This window comes from Terrapene carolina, unplaced genomic scaffold (assembly GCF_002925995.2).
Source record: "Terrapene carolina triunguis isolate 2854851 unplaced genomic scaffold, T_m_triunguis-2.0 Scaffold68, whole genome shotgun sequence".
Lineage (NCBI taxonomy): Eukaryota > Metazoa > Chordata > Testudines > Emydidae > Terrapene > Terrapene triunguis.
Genome location: NW_020664419.1, coordinates 64,902,356 through 64,918,877, shown reverse-complemented (window position 1 = coordinate 64,918,877; position 16,522 = coordinate 64,902,356). Strand labels below are relative to the sequence as shown.

Sequence of the window (16,522 nt, the reverse complement as noted above, 5' to 3'; positions counted from 1 at the left end):
GTAACTAACTGAATTTTTCTACAGCCCACTAAGCATATGCTTGGTGACTTGATCATTAAAAGGAGACAACAGTGATTTTTACTAAGCAACTCTGAGTTTAGATTCCTGGCCAAATTGGTAAATGCATTGATGGGTTTGATGGAGCAATTCAGCCTGATTTAGGTATATAACAGTTTCAGCTGAAAGAGAGACAAAAGGCATCTTTCAGCCCCAATTCTAATTCCCTCTAATTCCCCAGTTTTGTTGGCCAATGTTTCCAATAAATAAACTGGATGACAATATACATCGCTGACAGATTTCCCCTGTAAAGGAAAATACCATAGATGCTAATGAAACTGTTTTAATTTCTGCCCCATTGTACAGAGAGGATACTCAATTTTCCAGTATCCTGACTGTAGATGATCAGAAGCCTTTTCCTACCAAACAGGGGCATGCACAAGGGTGGACAAGCCTCCCAATAATTAACAGGGGCAAATAGTTCCTCCAGCCCCAGGGGCTGGCAGCAGGGAAAGCATTCTCTTCCAGCCCTGGAGTTGCGGTGGGAGCTGACAGCTCCTCTGGCCCTGGGGCCATGGTGAGGGCACAGAACGTGGCCCCCCTCAAAAGCAGTGAAATTTAAATTCCTGTGCATGACCCTGCAACCAAGTGAGTCCAACACATATAGCTTCCACACCTTCTTACCTTCCCTAGTAAGTGCAATGCCCTTCTTAATTTACAGCTGTACAACGCCCATAGACAAAATCATATTGGTTTCAGCGCATACAATTCTGGACAGGAATTCCTCCATGCTCTTAGCCAGTTCTATAGCTATATTCTAGAAGCCACTATTTAGAAGTGATGTTGGCTTTTAAGAAGTGGAAAAAAGTGCATATTCAGACATTGCAGTGACGGAAGTCATATAAGTATGCAGGATAGATAGGGGGAAACTGCCCTGCTGTTTGAACAATACTGATATTGTGGCCTCTCAGAGAACTTGTGAGTGATCCCTTTTCATGTGCCTCTAGATGCATCTCAAACAGTAAAGATTTCAAAGTTATTTTAAAAACTTACAGGAGACCCATTAGGCCAGTGGTCTTTGCCCTGCTAGTAGGAAAATCGATTTCCTTGTTTTGCTTTCCAAAATGGACACTCATAAAACTTCAGACTGCTCTGTTGTTAATTGGGATAAACTTGGTGCTAATATTTGGGCCTTGAAGTATAGGTCTTCTAAAAGTCACTGCATAAAAAAGGCACCATTTTGCTTAGTGGATCTGTACCTTTTGTGTACCCAGAATCATACTTCCTTACAACAGTGACTAAAACAAATTTCTACTGCTTTTTTACTCATGTTAACACTGCAGAGCCAACACAGCTGAGAGAGAAACCGGGATTCTAGAATTTCTTGCATACTTCTACTAAATTCCAATTACAGCCAATTGTGTACATCTGTGCAAATCACTGAAAGCATGGGGTTATTCAAGAAACACAGGGGGCAGAATTAGAAGGCAAGGAGGTTGCACAAGTATAACTGAGGTCAGAAATTGGCCTGAAGAGGAGGCCTCCGGCATGAGAAAGAAGGAACTCAGGTTGGCTTTCAAATTCCCAGACTGAATGTGTAGTAATGGTATTTAGGGAGGAAGTCCCTACTCCTGTATTTCTAAAAATATATATATTTCCAGTTGTAATCTGATTTCAGAATATAAACCATTTCAGAGTATAACACACTTTAATGGAAAAACTGGCTTGGAAATACTCTGATGTGTAAACATCAATATGATATCCAGAATGTATATATCCAGTTTCACTGCGATATTTACAGATTTGACCTTTGATATCCTTAATCTAAATTCCTCATATTTTTAAAAATAAACCATGATACTATTTTTAGTATCGACTCCTCAAAACCAAAGGTTGAAACACAGAGAAGTTCCCAGCTTCTCAGCATTTCACACAGGTGTATGCAGGATGACAGTATACGGGTGTCATGCTATCCATTCCTCTCTGTGCAGATTCTGTTTTCCTTCACTGGGCAGGGGCAGAAGCTATACAATTTGGAGGTTGAATTTGGCCTGTAAATTTTATGAGGAAAATACAGAATATTTGTTGAGTCCTCTCCCCCAGAAAGAAAAAAAATAGCTTCCTCATCTATCATTTTTATTTCTCACAGTGGAGGGCATCACTGGGTTTGGACACAACTCTGGGTTTTAGTTGCTAAATTCACCACAATGAAGGCAATCCAAGCTCCACACGCCCATCCCTTCCTTTCTCCTTTCATACATTCAAAGACTTTTAGGTTAAAAAGGGACTAGTCTGACTTCCTGGCCATAGAATTTCACTTAGTAATTCCTGAATCAAATCCATAGCTTCTGTTGGATCTAGAACATATAATTTAGAAATACATCCACTCTTGATTTAAAGACTTGAACAGGGGAAGACATTGATTTCTAAAGAGCAATTCTAAGTGCAGATTCTTGGCCAAATTGGCAAAAAGTATCGACTGGCTTGGTGGAGCAATTCTGCCTGATTAGATATACATTACTTTGCAATGTCTAGCCATCAGGTCTCCCATAGCAGAGATTCACCAGCACTCTAAAACCAAACCCAATGTTCCTAATTTGAGAAAAAGACTACTCCCTCTTTTGGACAGGGATAGGCATACCATACTGTTTATTCAAGGAAGAAGAAGGGCAGGTCCCATTCTTAAGTGCAAAATTCTGGTACTCTCCTATTGTTCTAAATCTGGTAAATAAATCTAGACACAAGAGAAAAACTCCTGGTAGATGGCTGAACAAAGATGTCCTAGTTTAGTTCCCACTTGTCAATTGACAGCATGTGACAACTGAGTCTGTGAGCCCTGAAGTTTGTGGTGATCCTTGTGTATGTGACTCTGGAATGACGGCCCTGCTTTTCTAGAAAGCTTTTAGTGGCTTTGTGGTTTGGATTAGTGTTCTTTGTTTCTCCCAGCAAATTTTGTGTATTCAGCAATAAACATTTTTCACCCTCAATGTGAATGTGTTCCTGGGACTTTTGAGAAGAAGCCTTCAATGATATTAGTGACTGTTTTGAAGGCACCATCAAAGTCTGATAAAATTTAGTGCCATTGTTCAGGTAGAAGAATTGAAAGATTTAGGGGTGCCCCACTGGCCACAAGCTTACTATGTGCACATTGCCAATGTGAGCATGAACTGTAGACATTGAAAAGGAAGTACTTGGGTAGATCACTGCAAGGAAATAATTAAAAACTAGATTTTTAGGAACTAGAATTATGGATGAATTGCCAACTAAAGTGTCTCATCTCCAAAAATCATCTCCAAAACAGACAAGAGTCAGAGAGAACACTAAGAAGGTATTTTGTTTGTTGTTGTTTAATTATGAATCAGTGCTGGTAACATGACTGGAATATATATATAGAGGGAGAGAATGTGTTCACAGCAGCTTTCCATCCAGTGGGCTTTGCCCACCTGTCTGGAATAAAAGGGACATGGCCCCTTTAAGAGATTCCCCCTACAATGGGGTGGGGGGGGTTGGGGAAAAGTTTACAGGGACAGACAGGAAGATCTGGAAGCTGTTAGGGGCCAGGTCTGGAGAAAGGCACTGTGCTGCCCTTCATGCTGACAAGAGGTGGGGTGGTATTTATACCCCTGGAGAAGCCCTTTTTAACTGGGATTGGGCTGACACCACCCACAAACTTGGCAAAAGGACCAGGTTTCCTCATGATCCACTGCAAGCATTTTGCTAGTTGCACTTTTCTTTGGGGGCTGGGAAGAAATTTTTCCCTCACTTCCAGATTGGTCGAGGTGGGGTGGGGTTTTTTGCCTTCCCCATGGTGAGTCTGGGACCTGTTGGGATGGAGCAGTGGGGTTAAGTTTATAATGTCACAACTTAGTATGTAAAACTTGTGGCAGATGTCCAGTGCGGGCACTCACTACGGAAGGGATATCGTTATCAGATAGAATTGATTGATGAAGGATTTGAAGGAAAGTATCCCTTAAGGGAGCTGAGTAAGGGAGCTGGGGGTCCTCTGTCTCATACAGCAGGGAGCCAACTCCCCTCCTTTTCCTAGCCTCTGTTAAGGGAGCTGAAGAAGTAGGGTTTGGGGTTCCTATGTCTGGAATAGTGGGGAGCATCAGCTGATGCTCCCTTTCTTTTACAGCTCCCTTTCACCTCATAAAAGGAGAGAGTGTCAGGTTCCCAGCAGCGGGATAGCTGGAACCTCGTTGGGGATTATGTGCAAATGATTAAGGAAAGGATGATGACCCGCGCTTTACAATTTATTGCCAGGTACTCCCAGATATTTTATGTGAATACAAGTTGCAGCCTAATTAAACCACATCCATTGCCTGCTGTGGTTTTTTGGTCATGGCAGGACAAGTTATGTTTTCAGCAGTAGGACACCCAGGTAAATGCCCTCTTTCTTCACATAAGCTAGAGGTGGGGCAAAGATAGCTTTATTCCTGAAGGCTGCCAATGTCCCCAATGGACTTTTCCAGCACTGTGAAGTCCTGAGGCATAAGTATGTCCTGCCCATGACCTTATGACTTCAAGCAGGAGTCGGATGAGACAATGGGCCACTACAACACACAAAGATTCCCTCTACACAGGAGCAACATTAAGTGGCCCAGAACTACTAGGTTTCTAGCTACTTTGTGGTGCCAAAGAAGCACAAAGCAGCCACAGTAGATCCATGCACAGCATTTACGTACTTAATTTTTACTGTATGGAAAAATTGTTAAAAAATTTAAGTTGTTACATTTTCAATAAGAACACTTTTTCCTGGGGCACTTTTATTGAAAATGGGGTAGAAAGAGAATGCGATCTTAGCATATTTTGGGGGAGTTCTATGGGCCTGTGTTATACAGGAGCTCAGACTAGATGATCACAATGGTTCCTTCTGGCCTGGAAATCTATGAATCTAGCAATATGAAACAAATTAAGGAGAAAAGCAGAGAGCTACCCCGGTGGAAGAGTTACAAGTTGTGCTGGGGTGTAGGAGGTGAGAAAGCAAAGACAAACAGTGATCATCATATGAAGCAAAAGAAACAGCAAAATGATGCCAGGAAAGCAAGCATATGGCAAACAGCTATTGAAAAGGAAGCAGTGAGATTCAGTAGCTAGGGCACAGTACAAGCTCCAAGTACTCAGGAGACTTGGGTGCTATTACCAGCTCTCCAATGACTGTATTCCATTAGGCAAACCTCTTAACATCTCACTACCTCCATTTTCCCATCTGCAAAGCTGGAGAAAATGATGCCTCCCAACCCTGGCACGCTGCTTTAAGATGTACAGATCTAAAATGCTATTAAAACGCTAACAAGGGCGGCAGCATGGCCTAGCACACTGAGTTCAATTCCCAGCCCCTGTGTGGCCTTAGGCAAGTCTTTACTTCTCCACACTTTTGTTTTTCCTCCTGCCCTTAACATGTGTCTTGGCGCGTCAGGACAGTGATTGAGGGTCCTGTGGCACCTTTAAGACTAACAGACGCCTTGCATCTGAAGAAGTGAGGTTCTTACCCACGAAAGCTTATGCTCCCAATACTTCTGTTAGTCTTAAAGGTGCCACAGGACCCTCTGTTGCTTTTTACAGATTCAGACTAACACGGCTACCCCTCTGATACAGGACAGTGATTGACTTTTACTACTCATGTGCATAGTGCCTAGCACAATGGGGCTCCAGTCTCAGCTGGTACTTCTACTTTTTGCTGTAATACAAGCAATGAATAATAATAACTGTGTGTGTGTGTGTGTGTGTTATAAGAAGTTAGAAAGCAGAGATAACACTAAACGATACTGTCCATTTTAATGATTTTGGTTTCTGTCGAAGTTTTAAAAACAACCACGTAATTACTTAGTTTCATTTTACCTAAAAATCTCTCCTTATTCTTTTTCCAGTTTACAGAAAAAAACTTGCCTAAAAAAAGGTGACTAAATGTAAACACTCTTGATAATCTCCAATTTCCACTTTCTTGTCTAATTCCAGTAGTCTGCTAATATGCAACCTCACCAAAAGACATATCCAAATCTTCTCACTCCCAAAGCCTTACCAGCAGTGAATATGGGTAAACTATTCACACATTATTTGAATGTGAATAAGCAGCTACAACTCTTGGAATTGGGCTAGTGGAGCAGTTCAAAGACAGCGCAGTGCTGATATCAAATGATTGCTGTAGATGAGAGGTGACGTAGCTGAAAATCAGATTTTGTACCTGTCATTTCCACAACCTGCTAATGAAGTTTTCTTGTATTAAGCCTGGAGTTTACTAACCAATCAAGACAACAAAAAATTAATAAGCCTCCATCTGAATCATAGTCAATTAAGGCTAGTTGTCTGAGAGTATTAAACTGTCTTTAGCTGGCTGCCAGTTATAGGTCAGAGAGCTATATGCCCAACGTGCTATTTCTGAAAATATTAGAGTCAGTGCATTTAAATGGACTTCAGAGTGGACAAGCCAAAAGGCTATTTATATTCAAAAATAAGTTGGCAAGGCCTGTATTTAAAACCAGCTGTCCAGACACAAAGGCTCCCCTTAAAATTTATTGTGGGGTTTATTGCCTTTAAAACTGAAGTTAAATGAAATTATCTGGATATTCAGGAGAAGAGCAGGTTTGTTCCAGTTAACATAGTGAACTGTTGTGACTCAAGAAATTTTGTTGCTCAGCTAACTCAAGACCCTGAGCTAGTTTGTACCAAAGTGAATTGACAAACCCCAAACATATGCATAAAGGTATCAGGAAGATTAAAAGAGAATTAGTAGTTTATAGTAAACATGGGTTTGAGTATTCCACAGTTAAACAAAATAAATAAGCATTAAAAAGCATCTTAACAAAGAGAAGAGATTCTAATATTTACTAAGAATTTATGTTATTCTTACCATTTGAGATTGGCTCCTGGGACAGCCATTGATATCTTCAACCTTTTCATTGGCTAAAGAAAAACAATAAAGTGAAAAAAACCCCACAAGAATAAACCAGGGGGGAAAAACAACAGAAGAAGAATAGAAAAGGCAAAGCAATAAAGTGTGCAGGGGTTTGTTGACACAGAGCTCCCTTCCCAGTACAGTACAGCCCTACAGTAACAACACTCTTGTTAGCAGCAGTTTCTTCCACATGCACAAATCATGCAAAAGGGAAGTGCGAAGGAGGTTGCTGCTAATTCTTCAGCCCCTGCCAAATGACTGCTGACATGAAGTCTTCCAAAATTGTCTTTGCAGGGTCAGGATATAGTTTCAAGGCATCCCAAAAAGTATGAGCCACGCCAATTAACAAAATGCACACATGGGAGACATATGCTCTAATGCAGCATTCATTTCTGACAATTCAAAGTGTGTAAGAAACAGTTTGGCCATTTAAAGTATAGTTAAACAGCCACTTCCAAACATCCTCACATAAACACACACACACACATACATTAATTAAGACAAGGAAAAAACACATACATTTCAGAGATATATGGACTGAGTCAAGATATATTATTTGGATTAATCTCATTGTTAAAGACATCCAACTTAAGTTATATATTCTCTCCCATTCCCCCCCCCCCCTTCCCCCTATGCAAGGAGTCAGCTCATGCTGCTTCTCTGAGCACAGGTCTTACCAATGATCTGGATGATTTCTGCTAGCAGAACTCCATCTGCAATGTCCTGTTGCAAATCCTTGATCAGCCGCTTGTGGCCAGATTTTGCTAGGTAGTGGTTAGCCCAGTCAGTGTAAATCTGCAGAGCAGAGGAGAAGGAAGGAGGGAGAGAGGGGAAGAGAGAAAGAAGACAATAAAAATTGTTAAAACAAATGTTGGCTTACATATGAGAACTAATCTGCATCACATTCCACTTTAAGAAGTCAGCACTAAAGGAAACTGTCTTAACATTGTTTTAAAAAACACAGTCCTCCCCTCCTCTTGCCATTTTGTCTGTTATTTTAAACTTGAAATGATTCAGTTTGTTTCATGAGTGTTCAAACTCAGTGTGACCAAGAAAAAAAAAATTCCCCTTATGACTATCAAGGAAACTGCTGTCACAGATCAATCACTTCCACCACAACCACACCACCCTCCACTTCCATCTCTCTAAATTTACACACACACATACACACACACTTCAATCAATTTTAAATATCTGATTTTAAAGGAAATGGAAACAGAAATTTGTATGTGTAATGGTTCACTGGGTTTTACATTCATAATACTGTATTTGAAAATGCTTCTCCTTTATTTTATGCAAATAATCACAACTTCCTGCTGTTATGCGACAGTTCATTTGCTCTGTTGCCTATAGATAAGCCTGCTGTAATGTGCACAGAAGAGAGTGAGTGCAACAAATATACAGTAGTCATGTCACTGGAATTACAGCATACAGTCTGGAAGTATATTGTGTCCATTCTTCATGAAAATGAGGGGTGGGGTGAGTTTGACCAGCCCATCTTATTCAACAACAGATACCACTTGACAGCACAAGGTTAAAAAATGCTAGCTTAAGGACATCCCAGAACAGAGCAAAGGGAGTGAGAATAGTTGTACAGAAAGTGTGAGGATAGATACTGAAACAGAGTGCACAGCTACATGTACAGCAGTGGTCACCAACTGGTAGATCGTGATCGACTGGTCAATCCTGGAGCCTCTGACAGTCAATCGCGATCTCCAGCCGCTAAAAGCCCGGTGGCACAGCGGGGCTAAGACAGGCTCCCTGCCTGCCTTGGCCCCGTGCCGCTCCTGGAAGTAGCCAGAATGCCCGAGGCCCCTGGGGGAGGAGAGGGGCAGGGGTCTCCGCACGCTGCTCGTGCCTGCAAGCACCGCCCCCTCAGGAACAGGCAGGAATGGGGAACCGCAGCTAATGGGAGCTTCAGGGGCATTGCCTGCAGAAAGGGGCAGCACACGCAGCCATGTGCTCCCACCCCAGGGGCCTCAGGGGCGTGATGGCCACTTCCGGGAGCGGCATGGGGCTGAGGCAGGCAGGGAGCCTGCCTTAGCCTCTCTGTGCCACCGACCAGAAGCCACCCGAGGTAAGTGCCACCCGGCGGGAGCCTGCACTCCTCCTGCACTCCAACCCCCAGCCCTGAGCCCCCTCCCGGAGCCAGCACCCCATGCCCCCTCCTGCACCCCAACACTCTGCCACAGCCTGGAGCCCCCTCCCACACTCCACACCCCTCAGTCCCAGCCCAGAGCCCACACCCCCTCCTGCACTTCAACCCCCTGTCCCAGCCCAGTGATAGTGAGTGAGGGTGGGGGAGAGCAAGCAATGGAGGGATGGAGTGAGTGGGGTGGGACCTCGGGGAAGGGGCGGGGTAGATCCTGGGTTGCACTTAAATTCAAAAAGTGATCTTGCGCATAAAAAGGTTGGAGACAACTGATGTACAGTATATACACACAGAGGGATCAGATTCACCAGCTGAAAGGAGATGGAAATTACACCTCCATGTACCAGCAAGGACCACTGCATCTCAGAAAACATGATGAGTCTTTCTCACAGAGTTCCTGACAGGAAGAAGCAGCTGTGGCTACCATTGCAAGCTCAAAGGGAATGCTGTGCAGAAGTGCTGAATCAGTGCCCCAGCAGCCTCTTCTCAGCCAACACTGCCTACCTCACGGACTGCATTGATCCCCTCAGCTCTCCACCCCTGGCATAAGGAAAAGTGTAATCACTTATTACTGCCATAGGATCCTCTGCTGGCAAAAGATATCATAGACTTTGTGGTAATTCTAGCCTTCACTATATACTATACACAAGGACTTTTTAAAGTACAATATGTCCATAAACAGTGATATTACTATTGGAAGAAAACACTGAAAACAATATGTTGCACTTGCACATCTTCTTCCATCCAAGGATCTCAACTCAGTTTATAAACATGCATTTATTTAACCACACAGAACCCTGGGAAGCTAGGGAAACAGTAGTATCCCCATTTTACAGATTAAAAACAGAGGCACAGAGCAGTTAACAACTTGCTCACATCACACAGGAAATCTCTGGCGGACGCAGGAAGAGAATCTGGGGTTGGATCTCAGTTCTGTACCTTAACCACAAGATCAGCATCTGTTCTCCATCATGACACAATTACTGCACCTCGCCATAAAGTATTGCACTTAGGGTGAAAGAGAGAGTTTCAAAGGCTCCTGGGAACTTTGGTTCCATATAAGTTCTATAAGTTCCTGAACACTTCATCACAAGGCTCCTCTCCACTTGGTAATAAGGAATGTCATAAATTACAGGATAACTTGCTTGATCTAATATTTTTATTCTCAAGTACCTGAGGATAGGTCAATAACTGGTTATCTTGACTACTGTAGAACTTAAAATAATTTCTCTGCATTACATTCTGGAAATGAAAGAGGGTCCTGCTTTCTCCCATTCTCAAACAGCACTTCTGTAAGAGTGGCCATGCTAGATTTCCCCTCTTTACCCAGAAGACGACTTTGGACAGCACCTTGCATTTGTTAACTCTGATGTCATCCACTGTTGTGATGCCCATTCACCTGGCTTAGGAGAGGAGGGAGATGAAAAGCAGTCCCATTAAAATGTTTTTAATCTCTCTAAAACAGCAGTTCTCAGACTGTGGGTCAGGACCCCAAAGTGGGTTGCGACCCCATTGTAATAGGGTTCACGGTGCTGGGATTAGACTTGCTGGTGCCTAGGACTGAAGTCTGAGCCCCACCGCCCAGGCACAAAGCCAAAGCCTGAGCCCCACAGCCTAGGCCCAAAGCCGAAGCTGAAGCCCTGGGTGGTGAGGCTCTGGCTTTGGCCCCCGCACCTGGGTGGAGGGGCTTCAGTCCCTCCTCCTGGGGTCGTGTAGTAATTTTTTGTTGTCAGAAGGGGATCACGGTGCAAAGAAGTTTGAGAACTCCTGCTCTAAAACATTTCTAAAGTAGTGTTTCTTTAGCATATGTGGCCTATACAGAATGCATGGTTATAAGGAGTGCTCTAAAGATTGCATTACAACTTATGTGGAACACCTTGAATTCATGATAATAAAACCTGTATATCAAACATACAGGATCATGCATTCTCTACTACCACGATTTCAATCAGATTACTTGAAAGAACTGAAGAGAGCCATTCTCTGAACTATTACTATAGTATACTATAATCTGAACTATTTTCTTTACTCCAATAAAATTGACCCACTGAACCACATGTAATTTAATATCTGACCCAATTACATTGGGTTAGTTTCATATTACAAATTAAAAAAAAAAAAAAAAAAAAACTTTGTCAAGCATTTCCTTCTTCATGCTGCACACCCAGACATAATCAGCTATACCAATCCCAAGTCTGACAACAACTCAAACCATCCCTCTCACAAAACAGCTGCTGTTCTCTATCTAATATCCAAAGAATGGACAGCGTCCTGTAAACAAGCAAAACACCCCAACACGTTCCCTTTTTTCAATATTTTAACACGTCAAAGAAAAAGTTACAAAGACACCAATATTGAAAGATATTTATCATGTAAATCAGCATTTTTCAAAGCAACGTCAATGGACCACACCTCAACAGTGATACACCCAGGAGATCCTTCACCTACAAAATGGTCCAAGAATGAAAAGGTTAAACTGTTGTTGATATAAATAAAATATCAAACAGCTGGAGTGGAATATACGGTTTCAGTTCCTCTTTTTCTGCAGGGATCACCACCCTCTTATCTGCCTTGCCCTCCTCCCTTTCCCCCACCCCCGGTAAGAGAATGCATGTCGCATTCAGTCCATTCTTTCAGGGATGCAACTGCTCACAAGTTAGTTGTAAAAAAATGGGAAGCATCTATGTCAGATATATGGAACCGTAAGAATGTTCTCATGCTGATGTGCTGTTTCTTTTATACCAAACTCTCTGAAGAAAGTGGCATGTGAAATAGAGAAGCAGGCCTTTATAGTTCACGATTATCAGAATACCTGAAGGGCTGATAATTATCTATCTTTAACAAAATTCATTGAGTGTAAACACAAAATGCCCCCACACCATTTGATAGAACAACCTCACATCCAGCACGCGCAGGATGGAGAAGACATGCAGAGACGATGATACAAGTCAATGGTTCCATCTGCTTTTTATTAGGACCCCAATAGTGTGACATGATGAGCACCTTCAAGTGGCAGCTAAGGACTGTGACACAGACGTATCCAGGCAGCTATATTTTCCCTGCATCCAACCATCTTCTCAATATTTAACCAAAGGGGTCATGTGTATTTTCTGCCAAAAGCTAAGAACTAGTTGATTGTCATGGTTATTGTGAGATACTTGTACGGGAAATACCTTAAGAGATATGTAAAATGTAGATCAGAGGTAATCAAACTGTGGTCTGAGCTACATTCAGGTGGTCCGCGGATAGTTCCCTCTAAAGTGTGCACCTGGGCAGCCTTACGAGAGAATGAAGGGCCACCCACCTAATTAGTGGAGACGTGCAGGCGTGGCTCCACTAATTAGGTGCCTGGACCCTGCAGAAGACGCACATGTAAGGTGCCTTGGGGGAATAGGGGATAGGTGGGAGGGGGCAGTGGGGTGAGAAGAGGGGGTGGAGGGAATTTGGGATATGCAGGGCTGCGGCGGCCAGAGAAAGAGGTGACTTTCCCCAGCTCCAGGGTTGCGGCTGCCGGGGAGAAACAGCCCTCCTCCCCAGCCTCAACTCTGTGGTTGCTGTGGTGGGGGGAGAGACCCTCCTCCTTCCCAGCCCCAGCTCAGGGGCTGCCACAGTGGGGGAGAGAGGGAGAGATCCCCTTCCCAGCCCCAGCTTGGGGGGCTGCTGTGGTGGGGGAGAGAGGCCACATCCATCGCATTAGAAAGGTAAGACTACTGATATTAAAATATGAGTTGTGTGCTTTTATTTGTAGAACAAAAAACATTAATTATTATTAAGGTTTTTTTAAATAGTGCTTTTATCCAAAGTGCTTTACAATAGTTAGCTCACGGTACAAACAACATTTGGAAAGATCATTAAGTGGTCCGCCGAGACCCTCAGCAATTTGCAAGTGGTACGTGAAAAAAAACTTTGAGACTCACTCGTAGATTATTAGGTTGCAAAACTCTTAAAATGAGACTTCTCACCTGAGGCAAGGCGGGGTCTCAAGGCTAACTCAATCAACATTGAGAACAACTGGACATTTGCAGAAACAGCACTTTGCTTGCTGTCTGGACCATGTGGAAATGAGCATTTACAAAAACTAACAAGCCCCCGAAGAGCTCTCTAAAGAGGGGAGCCCCTGGGTTCAGAGACAATATCCTGCAACTGTATCAGAGCAGAAGAAATGGCACAAGTTGTTATCCATTAAAGAGGAAAAAGGTGGATCCCAGCTTTCTAAACTTGACAGGCACTGCAAGAATTGTCCATTGGGTGAGAAATACCTTATCAGACAGGAAAGTAGCTTGTTAATGTCTATAGGCTATCGATTGTATTTTATATATATATTTTTTACTGTAACTTTATGTTTCCAAATCCTTTCACTTGCTCTTATCTGAATCTCTATCTCAAACTCTGTTAAATAAACTTAAATCTGGTTTTGTTATAGACACACCTAAGTGTCCTGTGATAAGAGTGTTGAAGTGAGGTGAAAGCAGTGAATTGGGTGCTCTACTTCCATAGAGGCAGCGGAGCGATGTACATTGCGGGTTTCCAGAAGATAAGGGACTGGCACTCGAATATAACAAAGTGGGGTGTAAATCACTAGCCTGCAGGAGGAAAGAGCAGGGCACGTGGAGCCTGAAGCAGAGTGCTTGTGTTGCCAGCATGTCCCTGGTGGGCCCGGACAGGGCTCCATCTCACAGTGGTCACGTGGTGCTAATTCACCCTGGACACCTCATGTGACCCCCAAAAGGGTCACAAGGATGCTCACCATCTTGCAGGATCTGGCACTAGACCAAGTCATCTTGCATTATTTGTTCAATTATGTTTACAAAAATATTTTTCTCCTAGAAGTCTTTAAACTGATGGACATGCTGCTTTAAACACAGTGCAAGTCTAAGAAAAAAAAAAACCACACACCAGAGTGAGTCACTGCTATGCTTCCTCCCGGAGCCATCACTTATTTTACTAATGCAGTCTTATTACTGCTTGTTGGAATGAACTACTGACTTACTCATTTCCTTGACAATGAGTTTCCTCTCTTGCCACTGTTCCATACATACACGTCTGACAGAAGACTATTCAACTTCGACATTAGGCTTGAACAGTTAACAATGTAAACAGGGAGTCCATGTTATCTGTGCCATAGAAGGCCAGTCTCAACAACATGATAACAGAAAAGAACAAATTCTATATTTGTGTGGTCTCAGTGTCTGTGATGATTTAACTACTTGCAATGCTGAAACAGAGCAATTTAAACTAGGGCATGGGCCTTCTCAAGTTACATTGGTTTCCCCTAACATTCTTGAACTGCTTGTCATTCTGTCATTCAAGAGCAGGGGCAATTAAACAATCTTTGATATCCAAATATAGTTACAAACTTCATTTTGATACTTCACACATTGCTGTGAGGAACACAGTAGATGCACTTGGCAGAATCTGTAGTGAAACAAAGTTCTTTAGAATACTGCAGCTTAAGGAAATGAAAAAGGGGGAAATTCTGATATGCTGTTACCTTTCTTTCTTGGGGGGTGCTTTAATCATAAATCATTGGTTCTTTAGCATACCCACTCCAAAATTAATCTGGGTTGCTGAATGTTGTGCATATCTGGGACAGCGGTGTGTGGAATACAGGAGAAATGTCAAATTGATTTCACATCTGTTGTCAGCCAAAATGAAGTAGTAATTCATTGCACTTCTGTAGCACCCACCATGCGAGGAACTCGGTGTGCTTTACAGGCATTCATAAATTTAGCCTTAGTATCCTTGTGAGATAGTTTCCCCACCCCTAAAAAGATTCATTATGTTTAACTGAGACACAGAGCAATTTAAGTGAATCTCGCGAGGCTGAACAGAGCTGGGAACATAACCAGATACACTAATTCCCAATTCTGTGCTTTAATCACTTTGTGTAAATGCTCATATATTAGACAGTCTTATAAACAAACAGTGGGAAAATCCATATCCTATGGTTTTAGGATCTATCTGCAATTTTTGTTTGCTTTCTACAGAACAGAAACTTTCAGATTTTAAAAGGGGTCTTTTAAAAAGTTTTTGCTATTGAGAAGACATCCTTCCTTCCACAAGTTAGTCTATTGTACTGTCACTCCATTATGCCAATGTTGCTCAGTGAAAAAAGAGCTGTAGCCAACTGTTACAAACAGCAAGGAGATAATAAACATCTATCTTCTCCAGTCACTGAAGTTGGCAGCCTATAAGAGTCCGAAGAAACAGACACTTTCTCTAGCTGCCAAAATATATACCAACCTGGCATTCTGTCATTGACTCTGGTTAATTATTGCCTTCTCCACAACCCCGTGAAGTCCCACTCACAAAGGTCTAGACACAATTTTTAATATGTAAGGTAGAAAGGGGCAGTGGGGTAAACTGTAATCCCACTTCTGTCTTAGCACCCTCACCCCCTTCCTATTTACTTTAGCTTCACAGAACCAGTTAAATGCTACTGAAGTAAAGTCATATTTTTACAAACCCTTTATTGCATTTTGCTATGCCTGGGCCTTACAACTATTTTCAAACCTATTTAAACAGGCAATATATAAACTGGGCCACTGTCTAGAGCACTATGTTTCCCTGATACCTGATCAGTAACTGCCACCCACTCCCCCCTCCAGATATACAGCATTTAGCATCTGCAATAAAAAATAGCTGCATTTTGAATAGCATGAAAGAACTGAAACACTGTCTCAATGCCCATCATATTCTTCCCTACCACAGCCGTCCCCCCACCTACACAAAGCATCTGTACTACACTATTTTTAACAGCCTGTTTCCTAGCTGAACTTGCCTATATTTACCCACAGAATATGGCATGGCCAGCAGCAAGTTCTGGCCTATCAATGTGACTCAACTTAGAAAGGACATCTCTGGAAAGACTGAACAGGGCCGTTCAGTCTTTGTGTACATTGAATACTTAGGCTGTCTTTTGAAGCAGCCAACAATTTTAGCAATGTTTGTAGTGATGCGTCTTGTGCAGTGGGCACTTCTGTGTTAGGAACATGACTGAGACCAACAAGTTATTTTACATGGGCCAGACAAGACTTTCAATAAGAAATGACTTTCAGGACCTGATTCTGCACTGCTTAGTGAAAAAATAGAGTGGGGGTGACCATCAGGGTCCAGACACCCCAAGAGGAGAGCAAAAGTTTTAAACTCCCAAAATAAGTAGTTCAACCAACTGATTGCATACGATGTCATTGTACTATAAAATATGTCTAGTAAGCAGGGCCGGCTCCAGGCACCAGGCACCCAAGCTGGTGCTTGGGGCGGCACCTGGAGGGGGGCGGCGGCGCGGCGCTCCGGCTGCCGGGGAGAGCGGGGCCACAGCAGGGCTTGCCGCCCTGCCCCCGGCACTCTGGCCGCCGGGGGCGCGCCCGAGGCCCCGCCCGGGCGCGCCCCCCCCCGCCCGGCGCAAAGACCCCGGGCGGGCCCGGGCACAGAGCCCCCGCCGGCGGGCGCCGCCCTGCCCGCGGCACGCCGGCCGG

At 43.2% G+C, this 16,522-nt stretch overlaps 1 protein-coding gene across 1 annotated transcript in view; it reads right to left on the bottom strand.

The window, feature by feature from the left end:
• NAV3 (neuron navigator 3) overlaps positions 1 to 16,522 on the bottom strand; it is a 382,361-nt gene that overhangs the window by 247,629 nt on the left and 118,210 nt on the right. The window contains exons 2-3 of the mRNA XM_029910866.1: positions 7,570 to 7,687; positions 6,848 to 6,900 (exon numbers count right to left, since the gene is read on the bottom strand). Of these exons, the coding sequence (XP_029766726.1) occupies positions 6,848 to 6,900; positions 7,570 to 7,687 (171 nt within the window). The remainder of the gene's footprint in view (positions 1 to 6,847; positions 6,901 to 7,569; positions 7,688 to 16,522) is intronic.